General features: G+C 42.5%; 1 protein-coding gene across 1 annotated transcript; it reads left to right on the forward strand.

Moving 5' to 3' along the window:
- The first annotated feature begins 491 nt into the window (after positions 1-491).
- Positions 492-17,934, forward strand: IL7R (interleukin 7 receptor). The gene is made up of 8 exons (XM_032676296.1): positions 492-635; positions 5,600-5,738; positions 7,082-7,236; positions 8,854-9,008; positions 10,901-11,078; positions 11,940-12,030; positions 13,892-13,967; positions 15,203-17,934. The coding sequence occupies exons 1-8, from the start codon at positions 545-547 to the stop codon at positions 15,707-15,709; spliced, it is 1,392 nt and encodes a 463-aa protein (XP_032532187.1). The 5' UTR covers positions 492-544; the 3' UTR covers positions 15,710-17,934.
- The last annotated feature ends 224 nt before the right edge of the window (positions 17,935-18,158 follow it).

Genomic DNA, 18,158 nt, shown 5'->3' on the forward strand with positions numbered 1-18,158 from the left:
ATGCAGTACTCCAGGCAGGATCTCAAAGAGTAAAGAATCAACTGCCTTGAGCTGCTGGCAGTGCTGTTTTTGACTAATAGTTAAAAAATAAACAAAAGCAATCACATTTAATGTTTCATACCTGGAAGATTTTTCTTTCTTGGACCTGTGCACCTCTGTGGGGAGTAAAGTGGATGCAAGGGCTAAACCATGAACTCAGGGAAACCAGCAGCACAAATCACAGTAGCTGAGTCAGGAGTACTGTCCATGAAACATGCTCCCTTCTCGCTGGACTTTACCAGGTTTGCCCAAAGAGGTTGACAGGTCTGATCCAGAAGGTCCTTAGTTTTGAAGTGGGGAAGCCAGTTTCAAAGTAAAAGCTCAGTGATTATCTTCAGGCTGGCTTCCTGCCCTCTGCCACCAGCCATCCTCTGCGTAGGCATGTTTACATTTCCCCTCGCCTGAGGTCTCTCTGTCAGGCGATAGGTTTGCTCAGCGCCGGGTATAAAGGCAGTGGGTGCGGGTTTCGCACACACATGCACTGCACACATGCAGCGTGCTCAGAATGACACAGCCCAGTACAGTGTTGAGCATTTTTGCCATGTTTCTTCACACCACATTTGGGGAAAGTGGTTGCACCTCAGCAGACGGTGATGGTGAGTCATTTCATCTTCATCTTTCCACTCCTGGGTGATCTTGAAAAACCTCAGTTAAGAGCTCCAAAATGCAACTGTTGGGTTAAATATGTTAATGTTTTAACTTCCAGTCTCTCTTTCAGTGCCAGAACTTGACGTGGAGGTGGAGCTGGAGGATACCTATGTAATTTTATCCCCAAATCTGCTGTCCTTATAAATCCATATGAACTGAGGGAGATTATAACTGTATGCACAGGGCATGCAGGGTTAGACCTGTTAATCCTCTCTTGTTGTATCTAGTGTTCATGTGAGGACATATGCCTGGGAGCAGGGAACCACTTCACCCTTCTGCAGCTCATGGTCACTCTGAGTTGCCATTGGAGAGGGGTGAGATTCTGGCCTCCTTTTCTCTTGGCAATTTCCTCCAAATAAAATGTCTTCATGTAACTCAAACTTGACCGAAACTGTTCTGCTCTAAAAGCCAAACCTTTACATTTTCTTTAAGCTGTTACATCAGGTGTGATCTGAGGGATAGTTTCAGTCTCCCTCATAGTACAGCTGATGCAGCAACTCAGCCAGGGGGTTCTCACAGGCCATCACTAGTAGTCTTCATTCCTTACTCAGCAAATAATTATAAATTATTGTAGATTTCATTATCTCATTTAGAGAAGTGAAAATTATTTAGCAGCATCAAGATCAAATGCAAAATTCTAAAAAGCAGCAATAAAACTACTGTTTCAGGCTGCTGTTCCTTTTCTCAAAAGGGAGATGAAAAATATGATTTAGAGATTCAGTCCCAGATCTGCTAAACTTTTATTTGTCTGATACTAAACAAACATCAGTGACAGAGTTTGTGCACTATGCCTGAAGGACACGGACATTTGCTAAGTAGCAGTTTAGAGTTCCATTGTTTGGGGACAAAAGAGTTTTTGGTTTTTAGAAAGAGAATGGCTGTGTTCCTATGAGTTAGGGAATCTCATTTTTCCCTGGGTGTCCTGTACTGTACATGTAACATACGTGTGTGTAGACAATTGTACATATATACATAGATAAGATATGCATGACAGATTTTTTAATTAAAAGAAAAAAAGGTCTGGCTCAGAACTGCATCTAGCCACCTTGGGTTTTTTATTTGCCTTTTATCCATACAATCTGCAGCTGCTTAGAGGCAGCTTTGGCAAGCAGCCTCTGGCAAGCAGTAGGATGTTCAATGCTAGTGATTTATTGTTGGTGTCACTGAAATCTTCAGGGCTTCCCAAAAGCGGATATGATCAGACCTTTACATGTTTTGTCACTATCTCCAGTAAATCATAATTTACTTAGAATTAAAGACAAATAGATTCAGAAAATCCCTACTGAGCAATTACCAGCTTTTACGATTTCTTTATGAATCTCCTAGGTTTGGCCAATGAACTAATCAATCCAGGGTAAAATCACCCTGGTAAAATCGACAGATGCTCAGTTTTCACTCTTTGCTTTCCGACTCACCCCACCTTCTGACAAAGTGCCACCCACCAACTTGGGCATGAACTTAACGCTTATGAACACTCTTATGGGTAGAGGAGGGAAAAGCTAATAATGGCAGCACTTGTCTTCTTCTCCTCCTCTTTTCTGAGCCTCCCAAGCACTGTCCCCCAGCCTGGCAGAAGTGGTGGAGGCCCCCAAAAGACCTGAGAGAGCTGCAAGCAGAGCTAAGAAAGGGAAGCCAGGGAGGGGCAAGAGGGCATGGGTAGGGGGAGTGGGAGGCAGCAGGTCTGTGGGCTGTGGTGTCCCATGGCTTCAGTGGTCCTGCTACGCACACTGGTATGGTTTGTCCAACCCACACTGAAACTGTTGTGATTAAAATGAATTCTGTCTGAATCACATCAGCGCTAAAGATCCCACATTATTCTGTCCATGGAGAAAGTCACTTTGTTGACTTTGGAAATTTGGCCACTGATTCTTCAGTGCTTAACAGTGCCTTCCGTTTCACACGTTGTTGTCACTCCTGGCAGCTTTAGAGCTTGAAGCTGAAGCGTGTCCATAGCCTCTGCTAACACTCTTGGTAAAGGCTCCTGAGATTCCTGCTGTAGTTCGAACTATCCTGTTGGATGTTGTCCAAAGCCATTTTTGTGAAGGACCTGTCATGGCTGTAGCTATGATAGCAGCTTTTATCCCAGCAGAATCATTCCCTTCCGAGCCCTGCCTTGATTTCAGCAGAGCTGGGCTCATGGCTCTGCCTCATCTGGGCCTCTCAAGGCAAGTATTGTAATCTTGTAAATTTTTAATTGAGTGAAGAGTCCTTAGCGGTATGAGTCATGTCAGAGTCATCAAAACCATTCACATAGCAAACACATTTGCGCATGGTGGTTCTGAGGTTTAGGGAAGAATTATGACTGAAGATGCATGCATACTTATGTCAGACAAAAAAATTAGTCAGCCCATGGAAAACCCATAACAGAAAACACACTTGAAATTGCTTACATCACACTATTGATGAGATTTAATTACCATATACTCTACGATTAGTATGTTATTTCCATGAATAAGGAACCATGTAATCACAATGTGGAAGTTCAGTGTCAAAGAGGTAAAGTAAGCTTTCCTTCCAGTGTGGCACCAAAGCTGTGGTGTGTTGGTTAAGCCTTAAATGGTTGTTTGAACTGCGAGACCAAATCTTTATTTTCATTTTGCAACCAGCCTGATAGAGAATGAATTCCAATTTCTGTAACTTTTCAACAAAGGAGGAGTGGGCAGCTGAAAGATTTTTTTATGATAAGCCATTTATTAATAGGATGATGAATTAATTTATTAAGAGGATGATTATCTGTTTTGTGTATTTTTGTAAAATCTGCTTTATGTAGTTTGCGTATACAGAGAGCACCAAGCAGTCTTATAGAAAGGAGGATTAGTCATCCTAATCTATAAATTTTAATATTGCCTGGAGTATACATTAGCAAGACTCCTGGCAGTTGCAAGTAAAATCTCAGGCTTAAAATGTGACATAACTATGCATGTCAACTTTGGGTGTATATATCTATATGAAATATGGGGGGTTTATCCATTTTACACATATTCATTTGAGCTTACTTGTTATCTCACGAGTTTTGAATATACATAGATTTATATGCCCGCACTTCTACCCACAAATATGCAACTCTGTGTGGTACAGGTTTCTGTACATGTATGTCTGCCCATGTGGCTGCATTGGACAAGACTCTCAGCTGTGTGAAACTGCTGCAAGGCTTACTCTAAAGTTGTGCTGACTTCTGTGTCTCTCTCGAATACAATGGTCAAATGCTGAGGCTTTCTGTGCTGCACAGGTTCTCCCTTCAAAGCAGCAACACTGGTAGAAGACACTGCATTCCTTGTCCTTCAGGGAGATTTGGGCTCCCAGAGCTGAAGTGAGAAGATCAGTAGTAATTTCTCAGCACTGGTTGCTCATGGCAACAAATGGCACCAAATCTTAGCTCACAGGGCATAGATCTGCCTGTGGGTTCTGCATTAGTGCAGCATCAGATGCTCCCATCCCTTCTGCTGCCCATCTTGGGTGCTGGTGGCAGCAGTCTCCGTAGCCTCTGCCTGAACTGCTTTTGTGTGTTACTCTGCATTCCTGAGTGACTTTCGAATTTCTTCTCTTACTCAAAACCCCTCAGATGCAGCTCAGCAGTGAGGTCAGAAAGAAGCACTGCTGATGCTCTTGACTTACATTTTAAAGCAATCAAAAAACTCTCCTCTGCTTCCTCCCTGCTGTCAAACCATATGGCTTTTGGATCTTCAGATATGCTTCCACACTAGACAAGGTCTGGGTCTCCCTGCACACTGTCAGGATTGTCCAGGGTTCATAGGATATCACAATTTGGACTATAAATCACAGTATCTGAAGAGGTGATCACATCTCAGTGATCCAATTGGATTACAGCAGCATTGACCATCATTTTTTCTGGAAGAAATTCTCCATTGGAAACATTTCAATGTTTCAGTATTTCCCTGTTGTGTTTGTGAGTGTGAGTCACTGATATCCTCAGAGCAGACAGTGACGGGACAAGGGGGAAGGGTTTTAAACTAAAAGTGAAGATGTTTAGATGTTAAGAAGAAATCCTTTACTCAGAGGGCAGTGAGGCACTGGAACAAGCTGCCCAAAGTAGTTGTGGATGCCCCAGATCTGGAAGTGTTCAAGGCCAGTTTGGAGCAACCTGGTCTATTGGGTGGTATTCCTGCCCAAGGCAGAGGGGTTGGAATTAGATGATTTTTAAGGTCCCTTCCAATCCACTCATTCTATGATTTGATTCTTTTCTCACTGCATCAGGTGCCTCACATGGCAAGGACACATATGAGGAATGGGTAGCAGAACACTGAGTGGGGGATCAAGCATAGTCCCTGGACACAAGGAAGAGGTTTATGTGAAAGAAGACAGAGGCATTCCTGCCCCAAGGATCCACTCAAGGGGTCATGGCAATTACCCTTTTCTCATCCACTCTGCTGTGGTGGATGAGATTTTATGAAGTGAGGCTGAAGCTGCAGTTTCTGCTGGAGAGGACTCCTCTCAGAAGCATCAGTGTTTGCGTCACTGACCTTATACCTGTCAAGTGTAGGACTCAAGACTTATACTCTTAGTCAAATCATGATTGTGTTATTACTCATTGAAGCAAATTGGCAGGAAACCATGCATTCTGGCAGCAAGTCTGAGCTTTCCCTCTTGAGCCCAAATTTGTGACATTTCAGAAAACTGTTCAGTACAATCAAAATGGGGCTTAGTTGCCTCATGGCACCAAATACTCTTGCAAGTGGGTGGGTTTCACTGTCATGGAGGGAGAGCAACCTTGGAAAGTGCAAATGGATTTAACTTAATTTTAAACAAGGGTTTTTTTCTTCTTACTAAGCAGGTGGGTTGATCCTCTTCCTTCTAGGCAATCACATGAAGCAACAACCTCCTATACAATGCAGCTGCAAATCAAATACACTCTCAGGTTTGCTTCAGTAACATCCCGTGAATCTCTCCTTAGGGACTCTTGGAGACGATGAACCAGACAATTTTGACATTGATTGCTTCAGCCAGCTGGACATTAAGGATCCCTTTAGCAGCCTGACCTGCAATTTTACTGAGCTGCCTCCTCACAACACTAACTATACCCTGTCTCTGTGGTAAGTACTGTCAGTCTGTCCTTTGGTAAACTTCTGGGAAGTGAAATCCTGAGCACTAGTGAGTCATGTTGCCACATGCTGGGAAACAGGGACAGCAGAGCTAGACAAAATTCTTATTCAGACTGTTTTGCCAAGTTTGAATATTATATTCAGCAAGGAAGAAGAGTTTACTGAAACAGAACATAACTCCCTTATAAGAAAAAAAGAAGAGCTGGAACGGTCTTTAAAGGGGATTATAACACCTCCAATAGTTCTATCTTGCCTCTGTTGTTCTGGAACACCTGTAATTATGAATGCAGCCCAGCATGAACTGAGAACTTTTTTATTTAAATTAAATGATATTTGGAAAAAACCTCAAACCTAGCCTTTATCAACTGAAAAGTAAAACATGTTTGTGAAGACACAGATCCTTACCACAGGAAGTTCTTTAGCAAGAAGGTTAATTTTCCACATCACAGGAAATGTCTTTATCTAGGCTAAGACTAAACTAAGTTATTGTCTTTGGACACACAGACATGCAAAAAACACACTAGAACAAGTATGCAAAACCCCAACAGTGACAGCACTAATCAGTCATCTCCACTTCTTATCCTTGAAACTCTTTCCACCTTTTTTTTCACTGTTGCACCTACCTGAAGAAGCTTAAATTTTGTTTCTTTAGCATACTTCTGCTCTTCCCTTTTCCTGAAAGGGAAAGTTCTGTGACAGCAAGCAAAAGAAATGGATTTTTTTGTAACTCTTGTTATTCTAACCATTAATTATTTCCTTTTTTTTTTTTGTCCCTCCCCCCCCCCCCCAGTTTATTAGAATTTTTCTATTTCATGGGATTTATTATGGATTTTGGCTGAAATTTTATGACAGTCCTCAAACATGGGAGCCACAGAGATGAGAAAACACAGCTCTGAAACTGCCATATGACTCCTTCATGGCCAGGTTGACTGTTGACCCTGTATCTGCTACCACTTAAATCAATAAGAAATTTTTCTTTATCTTCACTGAGTACAAAACCTATTGCCCTATGTTTAAACACAGCAGCAGTGCGATAATTTTTAAAGATAAAAATATTTAAACACATATATCTCTAATTAAATAATACATTTTTTCTTTGAGAGCTCCCTGACTCCTAATGTGATTCACATCACTTGATTATTGTGCTTGAAGACCACAAGGAAAAAACCTATCAGTCTCTCAAACTCCTTATTTGCATGGCATTTTCTGTTATTTCATACAGAGTCTCACTTTGGTTGAAGTGAAATGGGCAATCAGGATTCATCCCTTATAGCAAGTAGTTAATTTATAGTAAGACTGAGAAGAAATTAATGTCATATCACTTTGGCCAACAGTACCAAGGAAGACAACAAGTACATGTGCAACAACATGAAGAAACAGGAAGATGCATACTTCTTACAGTTCACTGATATACTCTCAAATAGAGACCTTTGCGTGTTCTCTGAGACAAAGAGAAGGGTCTGCAGGAGTCTGGTTGTGACTCACATTGGTAAGACACTTAACATCTTGGATATTTTTAAGATATAGGGGTTACTGGGGCAAAATTAGCCCAGCACAAAGCCTAAACATCAATCTGGATGACATAGAGGCAGTATAAAGGAGTGTCTTAGCAGGGCATGTAGCCTGGATTGGGGTGTTGTCGGAGTGTGGTGTTTCCCTTGGTTCAAAGCTAAACAAGATTAAGGTCTGTTCAAAATGTGCAGCTGAACTCTGGCTTATTGTGACACTCTGCCTAGACCTGGGCATAGACCAAATCCCCTCCATGGGTGAAGCAGCTGTTCCTGAGTGTAGATAAACTGTCAAGCAGGGACATCTTGTTCATCTCTTATTAGGGATTATGCAGTTTTGGGACTGATCACCCCATGTACAACATGAGCTCGGTAGCACAGGGACCACAGGGTTGCAAGATCTAACTTTTCACACCTTGCATTGTGGTGCATTCTGTTGTCTGAACAAGGTGCACCCTGCACTGAGAACCCATGAATGGCCTTGTCAACACCAACTGGGGACCTGCCTGAGCCAAGAAATAGGAAACTCAAGAGGAAGAGGTTCCCCTCTTGGGAACTGGTCTCATTCCAGGTCTGCAGAGAAGCCCATGTAGGAGAGATTCTTCTCTGCTCTTCTTTGGTGCCAGATGGCTTTGTCTTCCATTGAAATAAGGACTGCAACAGCCTTCTCTTGTGAAACATTTTTGCCTCAGTTCAATAGCTTTGTAATAATCTTACACTACGTCTCAGTTTATGGACCAGCCTGGACCATCTCTGGTGGTTCCTACTCTAGAAACTGTGGGATCTGCATGGAAGGACTGAGTATTTGGGGCTTGTAGAAGCAGTGAGCACAATTTATGGCTGTATGCATTTTCTTGAGAGGAGGGAGGTGTGGGCATTCACATTTCCATTCCTGTGAGAGCTGATGTACTTTACAAGCTGAATTCAGGAAGCTTCAGTGTCACAGCAAAGGTCCCTAAAGATCTCAAGCACATCCAGCTCAGGCTGTCTGGGGAGAGTCCTGAGGGCTGTGTATCAGACTCGATGAACTTGCACAGATGGCCTTTGACCCAGTGTCCTGCAGACCAGGTTGGGTGTGGGCTCATAGTGAGGGTCTGGAGCCACAGCCCACTCTGCTCTAACGCTGTCAGACTTTGTCCCTTCCTCAGACCCACTGCCCTCACAGCCAGCCCCAAGGGTTCCTGTACCCAGGAACCTTTGTTGCCCAGTGCCTTCCTCCCAGATGGGTTTTGCAATGGGGCCTCTATCTCAGAGCACTGGTTAGAGGGACTGAATTTCAGGCCTTCAAGCAGTGCTACCACAGGGGTGGGCACGCTCAGGAATTGCTTTCAAAGGCTAAATGTCACATCTATCACAAGCACCTTCCCTACTAGTCAAACTGCTGCTTCAGCAGGCCAAAACCAAGCCCCTTGCAGGATCAGGGTGTAAGGATGAGCTGGGGCTTAGCATGCCTGGCCCAGGACAACCCTTGCTTGCTCAGGATAGGTCACCCTGCAGGGGCTTTGAGTTGAAGTGGACTTTTTTTTTTACTTTTCAAAACCTATTTTCTAGTAACATTATTCGACTCCTGTTGTATCCTGGTTTGTTGTCATTTGCAGTTAAGCCTGAAGTGCCATTTGCTATAAACATCACTTATCAAAGGGAGGCAAATGAATATCTTATTCGTTACCGTACACCACACTCAGGGAAGAAATACCTAGAGGGCAAATTAATGCACCAAATAGCCTATCGGCAGAAAGAAGGTACTTGGAAGGTAAGTGATGTATTGCTGTGGTTTGCACTAATTTCCAAAATTAAACATTATCAAAATTACCAGTAGCATGTAAATATTTTCAAATCTACATTTCTACAGTTCTCCAGCTGAAAACTTGGAAAAGTGCAATGTTTGGCACTTATAAATTTCATGAGTCAAAACAATTTGGGCTAGCAGCACCCTTCTCAGTTAGACACTCTCTGGGCTAACAAAGTTTCATTCATTTAGGTTTTGCAGGGAGAAGAAAAGACATAATGTGGTGAAGCATTCTAAGTGTTTCGATGGTTTGATTTTTGCTGTGGCACTTTTGCTCTTATTTTCTGTGCTCATCAGCCAGTAAAATGTATGACCTCTTTTCTTGTTTAGCAAGTTTCTTCACATTCCCCTTTTCACTGAGTCTTTCCAGGCTTTGGGTGTGGCCCCACAGCTCTCCCACCCTCAAACTCCTTGAGGCTACAGCTGCTTGTGAACTGGGTCTGGTTTGGGCTGCCCAGCTGCAGGGACATCTGTGTCCCTGTGACAAAGGCAGCCATGCAAATACAAGTCACAAAAGCATGGGCCACACCTGTTTTTTATGGAGGGAACACAGTGTTGTCCACAGTTTTTACGGAGGGAACAAATAGGATTTGTTACACAGTGTGCAATGAGCCAATAATGACACGAAAGAGAGAGACATTGATTATTTGTTTCAGAACTGTGCAAGCCTGGATGCCCGGTGGTATTCCACAAATCAAGCACCCAACTATCAAAACTTTTAACTATTTTATATTACCCTTTTACTATATTACTATATACTATATTACTATACACTATGTTACTACAGATTTTAGCAAACAAAGGAATTAGTGTTTGTTGACTACAAGTTACATAGTTCTTTTATTAATTAGTATTCTATTTGCTGTTGGTTAATAATTCTCTCACTTCTCCTCTTAATTAATCTGTGTGTTCAGTCTTTCTCTTATTCTAGGTTGGTGAGTTTCTTGGGTTAGTTGCTTGTGACTTGGTGGTCATGATCTGGCCCTGCTGGAAATAGCTTTTACCCAGCTGGAGCTAATTTCAGCACCCTTGCTGAGTTGTTTTTCCCAGTTTCTTCCTTATCTTGGGAGTTCTGCCAGATGTCCTTGTGGCTGTAAATTCTGGATTCTTTGTGTCCACTATCAGTGGTACATCCTTCTTCCCAGGCTTTATTAACCTCCTCCTAAGTCTGAGATAATTCAAACATGCCAAGCCCTAAGTCATAACAAGGCAATTCTACCAACAAGTTTTTCTAACACCTGGGCATCACTTAGAGCTTGTTAGCTGCCTGTTTCACGGATTATGTCTCCTTTCTTGTTGATTAGGCCTGAAAATATACAAAGATCAAAGGACAACCTTTCTTAAGAAAGTTTTACATACTCCACATTTTGCAAAAACAGGAGAACTGTAACTAGAAGGAGAAAAAAAGGGGGGGATTCAGGCAGCAAAATATATTGAAATGAAGAGCACCAGAGCTGTACTGCGGGATTTCAGCTTCAGAGTTCCCTGTAACTGCTCTTTCAGAAGTTGTCTTTTTCTACTGCACAAATGTACTTTTTCACCTTTCTCTCTTCTGAGCCTTCTTAGGGAAGCATGTATTTCCCACTGCAGTGTCGACAGTAGCAAAGCACAGTTGATAGTCCCAGCTGTTTTCCAAAGAACTTTTACCTAGCATTTGTCTTCTTGTCAATACTGTCTGGCATACCTTGCTGTTAAACTAGGTTGATGCCCTGATAAACACCTGTGTAGTAACAAAAGGCATGGAACAAACAGCACAATATTGCAGGGATGCACCTGATCTCACACATTTTGCTGAAACTCAAAGGTAATTCTCCATTGTCTGCTGGAAAAATAACTGGATTTTTTTGTGTGTTTAGACAATAGAATCGCCACACGATCACGTAAGATTGTTGGGACAAAATCTCGAAAATAATGCATCGTATGAGGTGAAAGTACGTTCCCAACCCAACGGAAAATTTTTTAAGGGCACATGGAGTGAGTGGAGCACTTCCAAGAACTTCAGGACAGCAAGAGAGCAGCACTCCACAGAGAGCTGTAAGGGCAGAAAACGCTTTGGTCTACCTGGAGGAAAGCAGAGCTGGGGGTCCTGGGCTCCCTGGACACCCTCAGCAGCAGGAGGGATGAGAGCATGGGGAGGGAAGATCCCACAGCCACAGCAGGTTCAGCCCTCACAGACGCCAGGCACCCCGAGGAGGGGATTCAGAAAGCAGCTGTATTGCTCTGGACTGGGGCTGACCCTCCACGTGAATTTAAATCTCACTCACGGGCAATAAATTCAAAGGTGTTGCTGCTATAAGCGCAGGAGGGGGTGGGTGCAGATGGAGCTGAAGGCTGATTCTCTGTTTGCTGCCAGCTGGCTTGCAGGAGAAGGAAGATCTTGCACTGAGTGTTTTGAGTAAGGCACAAAGAGCAGTGAAACATGACCTGTTTCAGGGCCCTGGATTTGTGTGCAAACATGGCACTTTAATCACAGTCGCAACACCGGCTAAAATCTCATCATTGCCCTTGTAAATGTGAATAATCCTTGTAGTCCTTTGGGTCCCTTCAGTATCCAGAGGCACCTCAGCATTACGTGTGTTGGAAGTCATTTCAGTGCTGCTGTCAGGACACAGCAAGTGGTGGTTTCAATGCACTGGAGGTGACAGCAGACTTCAAACTGCTTTAATCCAGTCTGGAAATCCAGTCTGGAGCTCAGCCAAGTGCTGATACTCTGGCAGCCTACCTTTTTCTCCTCCAGGGAGACAGGAGAAATGGATCATTGCACCAGTCCAACGATAGGCAAGTGCAATTCTTGGAATTAATTTCCAATTTATGATCTGAAAAGACATCCTAGTTACAATGGCTTAACAGTAAGACATTTACATGCATTAGCTGATATTCTTTGTTTTCCTTCAGATAGCAGCGTGGTCATGACTATATTCTCCATCCTGGGATTCATGCTGTGCATTGTTATGATTGCACTGATCATAATTTTTTGGGAAAACAGGTAATCTAACTCTCTTAATATCAGAAAAGGTGTTGGAAGCCAATCCTGTTCTGACAGTCTTACTGCTTTCCCTGCTGTACCTGTGAACTATTCACTCTCCATCTCTGGACCTCTCTATCAGGCTGAAGGGAGGCCAAGAGCAGAAATGGGCAATACAGGAGATAGTGTTGGCAGGCAGAAGATGAACTGCCACTTTGAGCAGAGTTCAGTCTTGAGCCCAAAACACTGGGACTTTTGCAAGCCAAAGTCACCACAAAACATGTATAGAGTCAGTGTCCCGCTGGGGGCAGATTTGACTCAAAAGCAAGATCCAGAGCAAGAAAGCGACCTGCAGGTTTTAGTAAAGTCCCAAGAGGTGTGAAAACAGCATACCAGGGAGATTGACTTTTTCCCTTTCACAGGCTGAGTCAGCGGGGTGTTTGCTCTGCAGCACTTTCAGAAGCAGCAGGGCAGAGCCTTCTGCAAAAACAGCTTGATGGTGTCAGACACCAGCTCGGTCAGATCCACATCCAGCCAGCCATGTGGTGAAACCAGGCTCCACATCCTCCACCAAAGCAGTTACAGCAGAAGTGGGACTGGAGATAGATTCATTACCCAGGAAGTCCTTTGTCTGCATTGGGGTTTCTTTATGTATTTGCTATACAGTAATAGACAGATAACTGTAAATACAATTTCAACCACACGGCTATACTCATAGGGCTTTAAGAGCTGACAAATTTAAGAAAGTGAACAGATATGCAGATAATCTGGTGGCACTAGAATCTAAAGTGAAAAAATACAAGTTTAAATATAGAAGATTAACTCCTTGCAAGGCAGAAAGCCCAGGACTGTTCAATGGCTTTCAGAGCAGCCTGTCCACAACATCCACCTCAAGAGAGGTGGCTGTGTGGGAGCTGCTTTTTCGGGACATCATTTGGGCTGTGCTAACTTCTGAGTTAAATATGGGGTTTGCCATCAGCCAAACCACGCCAAGAACAATTTTAATAATTAAACATTTTAGACACTGGAGTTATCTGCCCTAGTGCTGTTTCATTTGCAAGTACAGACGTAGCTTGAGATTTCTATTTCTCGCATTTTACTGTTGCTGGCAACCTGTACTTCTCTAACTTTGCTAGAAGTTTTGCTTATGTAAAACTGCAGCAAAACCAGTTGAGACTTTTGGATCCCAGATATTTCCATGTTAAAAAAAAGAGGGTTTTATATATGTGTGTATATACACCCACGTATAGAGACACATAAATAAAATGAAATATATATTCATATACACATACAGTTATATCGTTGCAACACTGAATTTCAGTTGGACAATATTCTCTAGATGCATCCTAGCTGGGGGTATGCAGCAGAACAAACAACATGAGAACTTTGTTAATCAAGGAGTAAAAATAAGACCTGTGGGACAAGGCTACAGAACAGATATCTGAGGCACAAACAGCTGGCCAAGGAGTAGGGCAATATGTTGTTCTTTGACTTATGTAAACATGCAGCGGCAAATATCAGCAAATTTGTACTTTAACCACAGCATCTTCTTGCACTGGCAGAAACCGGTTTCACCACACAGAGCCCTGTTAACACAGCTAGATGCAAACAATCTCCTTGCCAGCACAATTTGCTGCTTTTCCAGTACTTAGTGAAGTGTCTTTCTTTAACTATGACAATTTGTGCACTCAAGAGAGCAATGGTGGCCTTTACAACTCCTCTTCTCCTGTCTGTTTTATTCTGTGACTTTTCTGTTGTTATTCCGGGTAATGCAACCCAGCCCTAAAGCTTTGTGAGAATTAGTACTAATGATGCAATATGAACCTCTGATACCTCAACATATTCCTCTTTTGCTGCTTTTTATCTGCTGTTGCTGTTTCAGGATCAAGCCTGCTGTGTGGCCAAACCTTTCTGATCATAAAAAAACACTGGAGAAACTATGCAAGAAGCCAAAAAATGTATGTTCTTCCACTGTTTTTTTCCACCTGAGTATAGAATGTTGGGAACAAAACTAACAGTCATGAGAGACAATACATGCATTTTCTGCACTAATTAGGACATCTTTCAGAAATTCTGCTACATTTCACTGAAGAGAGCCCACAATTGCACAGGCGGATGCCAGCCAAGGGTATGGAAATAACAGACAATTCAAATAGTGGCTGAGCTTCAACTCATACAAAGTAACTACAGAGGGCTTGGGAACTTGATATATGAAGAAAGGCTGAAATAATTAAGGTTTTTTAATAGAAACTGGATATAAGTAAAGGATCTTTCTCATGAGAATAATTAAATATTGTGTAGTTTGCCCAAAGACAAGGTAGATTATCCTTTGGGAAAATGTTCAAGGCTTGGCTTGATAGGGCTCTGGATAACCCAACCCAGGTCACGTTTCTCACACAAGATTGGACTCCAGAGGTCTTTTCCAATCAAGATGCTTTGTTGATTCTGTGAAACTGTGATCATAGGGCTGGATGGAGACCTTTTGCAAACATCCCTAGTGATGTCCATGTACCCTTACATGGTCAGCAGAATTGTACATATACATGCAGTACATGAACTGCTCAGCCAGTTAAAAGCCTGATGGGCAAACGCTACAAACCATAAGGTGTGGGTTTAACCTGTTGCATTAAAGCTGTATGTCTAGTTCATTTTTTTCGCAAAGTAAGTCATCAGTGCTGTTCTCTCCAGCTGGTACGTTATCAGCGCGTTCTTAATTTAACAGGAGGTCTAAGACAACTCTCCCACCCCCTGTGCTCCCCAATGCAGGGATTTCTGATGTGTTTCAGAAAGTCATGGCAAACTTTTACTTCCTCTCTGCTAAGTTAAGAAGGTAAAACTGAAAAAAATTGCCTGGGTGGACACACTCAGTCCTGTGAAACGGCAGGCATGCAACAGATGGGTGTGTCAGAAAAGTCTCTGAGACTCCAGTTCCCACCACATCATGTAGAGTACGAAACACTTTGCAGCATAAACATGCTGCCTTCAGGAGGACACAGTATAGATCTAGATTAATAGGGAAAGAGATTTTCAGCCATGTGATAGTTTATTCTCTGCTAACCTACTGTTCAGTGTGCTCAAGGTTACATCCAGAGTTAAAGAACACCTTTTTAAAAACAAATAAATTATCAAAGTACCTTTTCTCTTAAGCTATTACCCATTGTTAACTAACTGTGCTGTTCCCTTTGCCACACAGAATTTTGATATAAGCTTTAACCCAGAGAGTTTTGGTTATGTTCATATCCATAAAGTGGACGGTATTCAGGCAAAAGCTGAACTGGAAAATTTTCTGCAGCCATCAGTTGCTCCAGAGACAAGTCTTCCAGAAAAATTCAGGAAGGGATCAGACCTGAAGATGATACCTGCGATGACAGACAAAAGCAACCTAAATCTGTCTGTGACTTATGGAGGCATCTGGCTGGCTGAGGCCCCACACAGACTCCTGGGCACAAGCCAGTTTGCAGTCACGGAAGGAAACTGCAGCTCCAGCACGTATGAGGTGTGCCACGGCAACAGCGTGCCCCTGCACAACAGCAGAGGTTCCAACCTTTCCTCTGCTCCTCCCCTGGATCCCTCTGGCCAGCCCAGTCCAGAGCCCCCAGATGATGACACTGTATCCCAGATGCTGCCTAACAGTGAAATGAGATCACCAAACAACGAGGAAGCCTATGTAACAATGTCCAGCTTCTACAAAATTCAGTAAACCTTGCAAGAATGACGACATGTCTTTTTTTTTCTCTAACACAAGCAGGACATTGAAGCTTTCTGTTTTGTTTTCCTGTATCCTGCGAGTTCCCTCCTCCTCCCCTCACCCTGCTCACAGTGCAATGCTGTATCTGCAAGAAAGTTGGTTCTCCTACGTTCCAGCTAGAAGTAGCCTAACTTCAGCACTCAGTACACTGCTCACAGTCTCCACTGCAGCAGAAACTAAATTTAATTCAACCTGACTTTAATCTTCAAATCTGATTAATCTGGAGTAACAAGAGTGCAGTCCCAGCTGAGGACCACAACATGTCTTGTAAAAGTTAATGAACTCTTCTCTTACTCTCTTGGTTACAGAGCTGCGCTCTTACTAATGCCTAAGCAAGAAATATGGCAACATATTCAAGTTAAACAGAACCCAATCCCTTTTAAACAGTAGTAACTCAAGGGTAATTCCTCTACAGTCAGAGTAAATTCATGAGTTTGCAAAAAGACAGTAAATCAGAGTTGCTATCAAGCATTAGCTGCCTGGGGATTCAGGATCTTGAACACCACAAATAGATTAAGCTGACTCCTCAGGAGAAATGGTACATGGACCCACTTTAGAAAGATGTTTCCTGAGGCTGATTTAGGTTTTGGTTGGGTTTTTTTTTTGAGACACAAAACAAAGCAAAACTCTACATGCCACTGCTTTTTGCTGTTGGTAAAGATCTGCCCTGGAGCCAATTACAAGATCCACAGATACTTCTAATACTTTTAACGTTTTCAATATTTCACGTACTAACTATGTAAATCGAAGTCCTTTCTCTTCCTAGAAACTGAATTAGGACTGTAAAATGCACAGTGCTGTCTTTCTCTGCAGCTCTTGTGCAGGCATTAGTCCAGCATGTAAGTACTTTTCAGGGCAGAGGCTGAGCTGACCATGTTTGTTTACTAGCATTATTCCCAATGGCTGTGACTGCATATGAATACTATGAATTTGGAGAGGCAATGTTCTCATGCAACATCTGACTTAGGAAAATGAATGGAATGTCATGAATTCTGCCAGTGATCAGAAGACTTATTTTCTTTTTTAAAGTAACTTGTAAATTGGCAGGAGATAGTATTTAGTTTCTTGTTGGAGGGGGAGTGTGGTTTGTTTGGTTTTGGGGTTTTGGGGGTTTGTGGGGGTTTTTTGCATTGTGACTTTTTTCTTTTTTACAGTATCACATTTTATTTTTTTTCTTTTACATTATGGCTGAGCCACTTCACAGTCCTCCTTAGATTCTGTATATTGTGGAGCACATACTTGGAGATAAAGCTGCTACAGCCACATGATTGCATGAGAGCAGAGCAGTGTGGCCTTGGGAAATCCAAACTGCTTTGTTGCCCTCTGGGATTCAGGTTCACCTCACTGTGCAGTCTCAGTTCCTCTAGCTGTTTGAAATTCTCCTTTACCAAACTGTATTCACAGAGTCTAAGGGTGAAAAGAGTCCTCTCTCATGCTCAAAGCTGCTCAGATTTGTTCTGTCTGGTAATGGTCACAGAGATGTTGCAAAACCTCAGCTGCTTCCATCTGCCTTTGCCAAGACAGCTTTGTGCCAGGAGAACATCAAAATTAATATATCTTGTGGTCTAATTTCAAGAAGATATGGCAGAGAGTGGAGCTTGCATTAAACTGCATTGCTTGAATCAGAATTTTATGCTGCAGAAGACAGTATAATACAAAAAATTCTGGACCATATGAAGCCAAAACCAGCCCTCCCAAGACAGTACTCCACCTTCTTCACCTCCACTCAGCACCAGGAAAACCTTCGAACGGGGAGAACTTATAGTCACTGTGTGTAATGGGGCCTCATATTTGGCTCAAAGCATTCCAGTGACATTTTACAGAACGGTTTTTACTGCTGTTTATTGCTGAATGAAGCACTGGTTGATGCAGAAGAAAAAGATGAAAGCCCTGGACATTCATTTGGTTTACAACGCTTATATTTCTTTTTCAAAAGAGCTGCTGGTCATGCTCATACTGTGTAGACTTGCACAGTGTGACTGTAGATAGAGACAGACTGTACTGGAAAGATATCTTCTTCCAGCAAAACAGGGACAAACAAAAAAGGGGATAGAAGAAGAAGAAGTAAAAGCACATCAGGAAAATTCTCTATGGTATGTGCTATGCTTTCTTCAATTTTATAGCCATCAACAAATTTGATGGTTGTATTCTGATATAATCACTTTTTGGAAAAAAAATAAAGCCAAATTTGCACCAAAGCCAGAAGCACCACAAGCATTTCTTGTCTAACGTCCTAAATATAGGACAACACTTTATTGAGTAATTTCCTTATTCTACAGGACAGAGCTTTCCTATAGCTGCTCACAAACTCCCATCTGCCTCAGTATCCACACAGGAGTATTGCTTAGCTTTCACATACTCCATGCCCTTTCTTTAGTTCAGCATAATCTTCGTCCTCCCC

Source organism: Chiroxiphia lanceolata, chromosome Z, assembly GCF_009829145.1.
Source record: "Chiroxiphia lanceolata isolate bChiLan1 chromosome Z, bChiLan1.pri, whole genome shotgun sequence".
Lineage (NCBI taxonomy): Eukaryota > Metazoa > Chordata > Aves > Passeriformes > Pipridae > Chiroxiphia > Chiroxiphia lanceolata.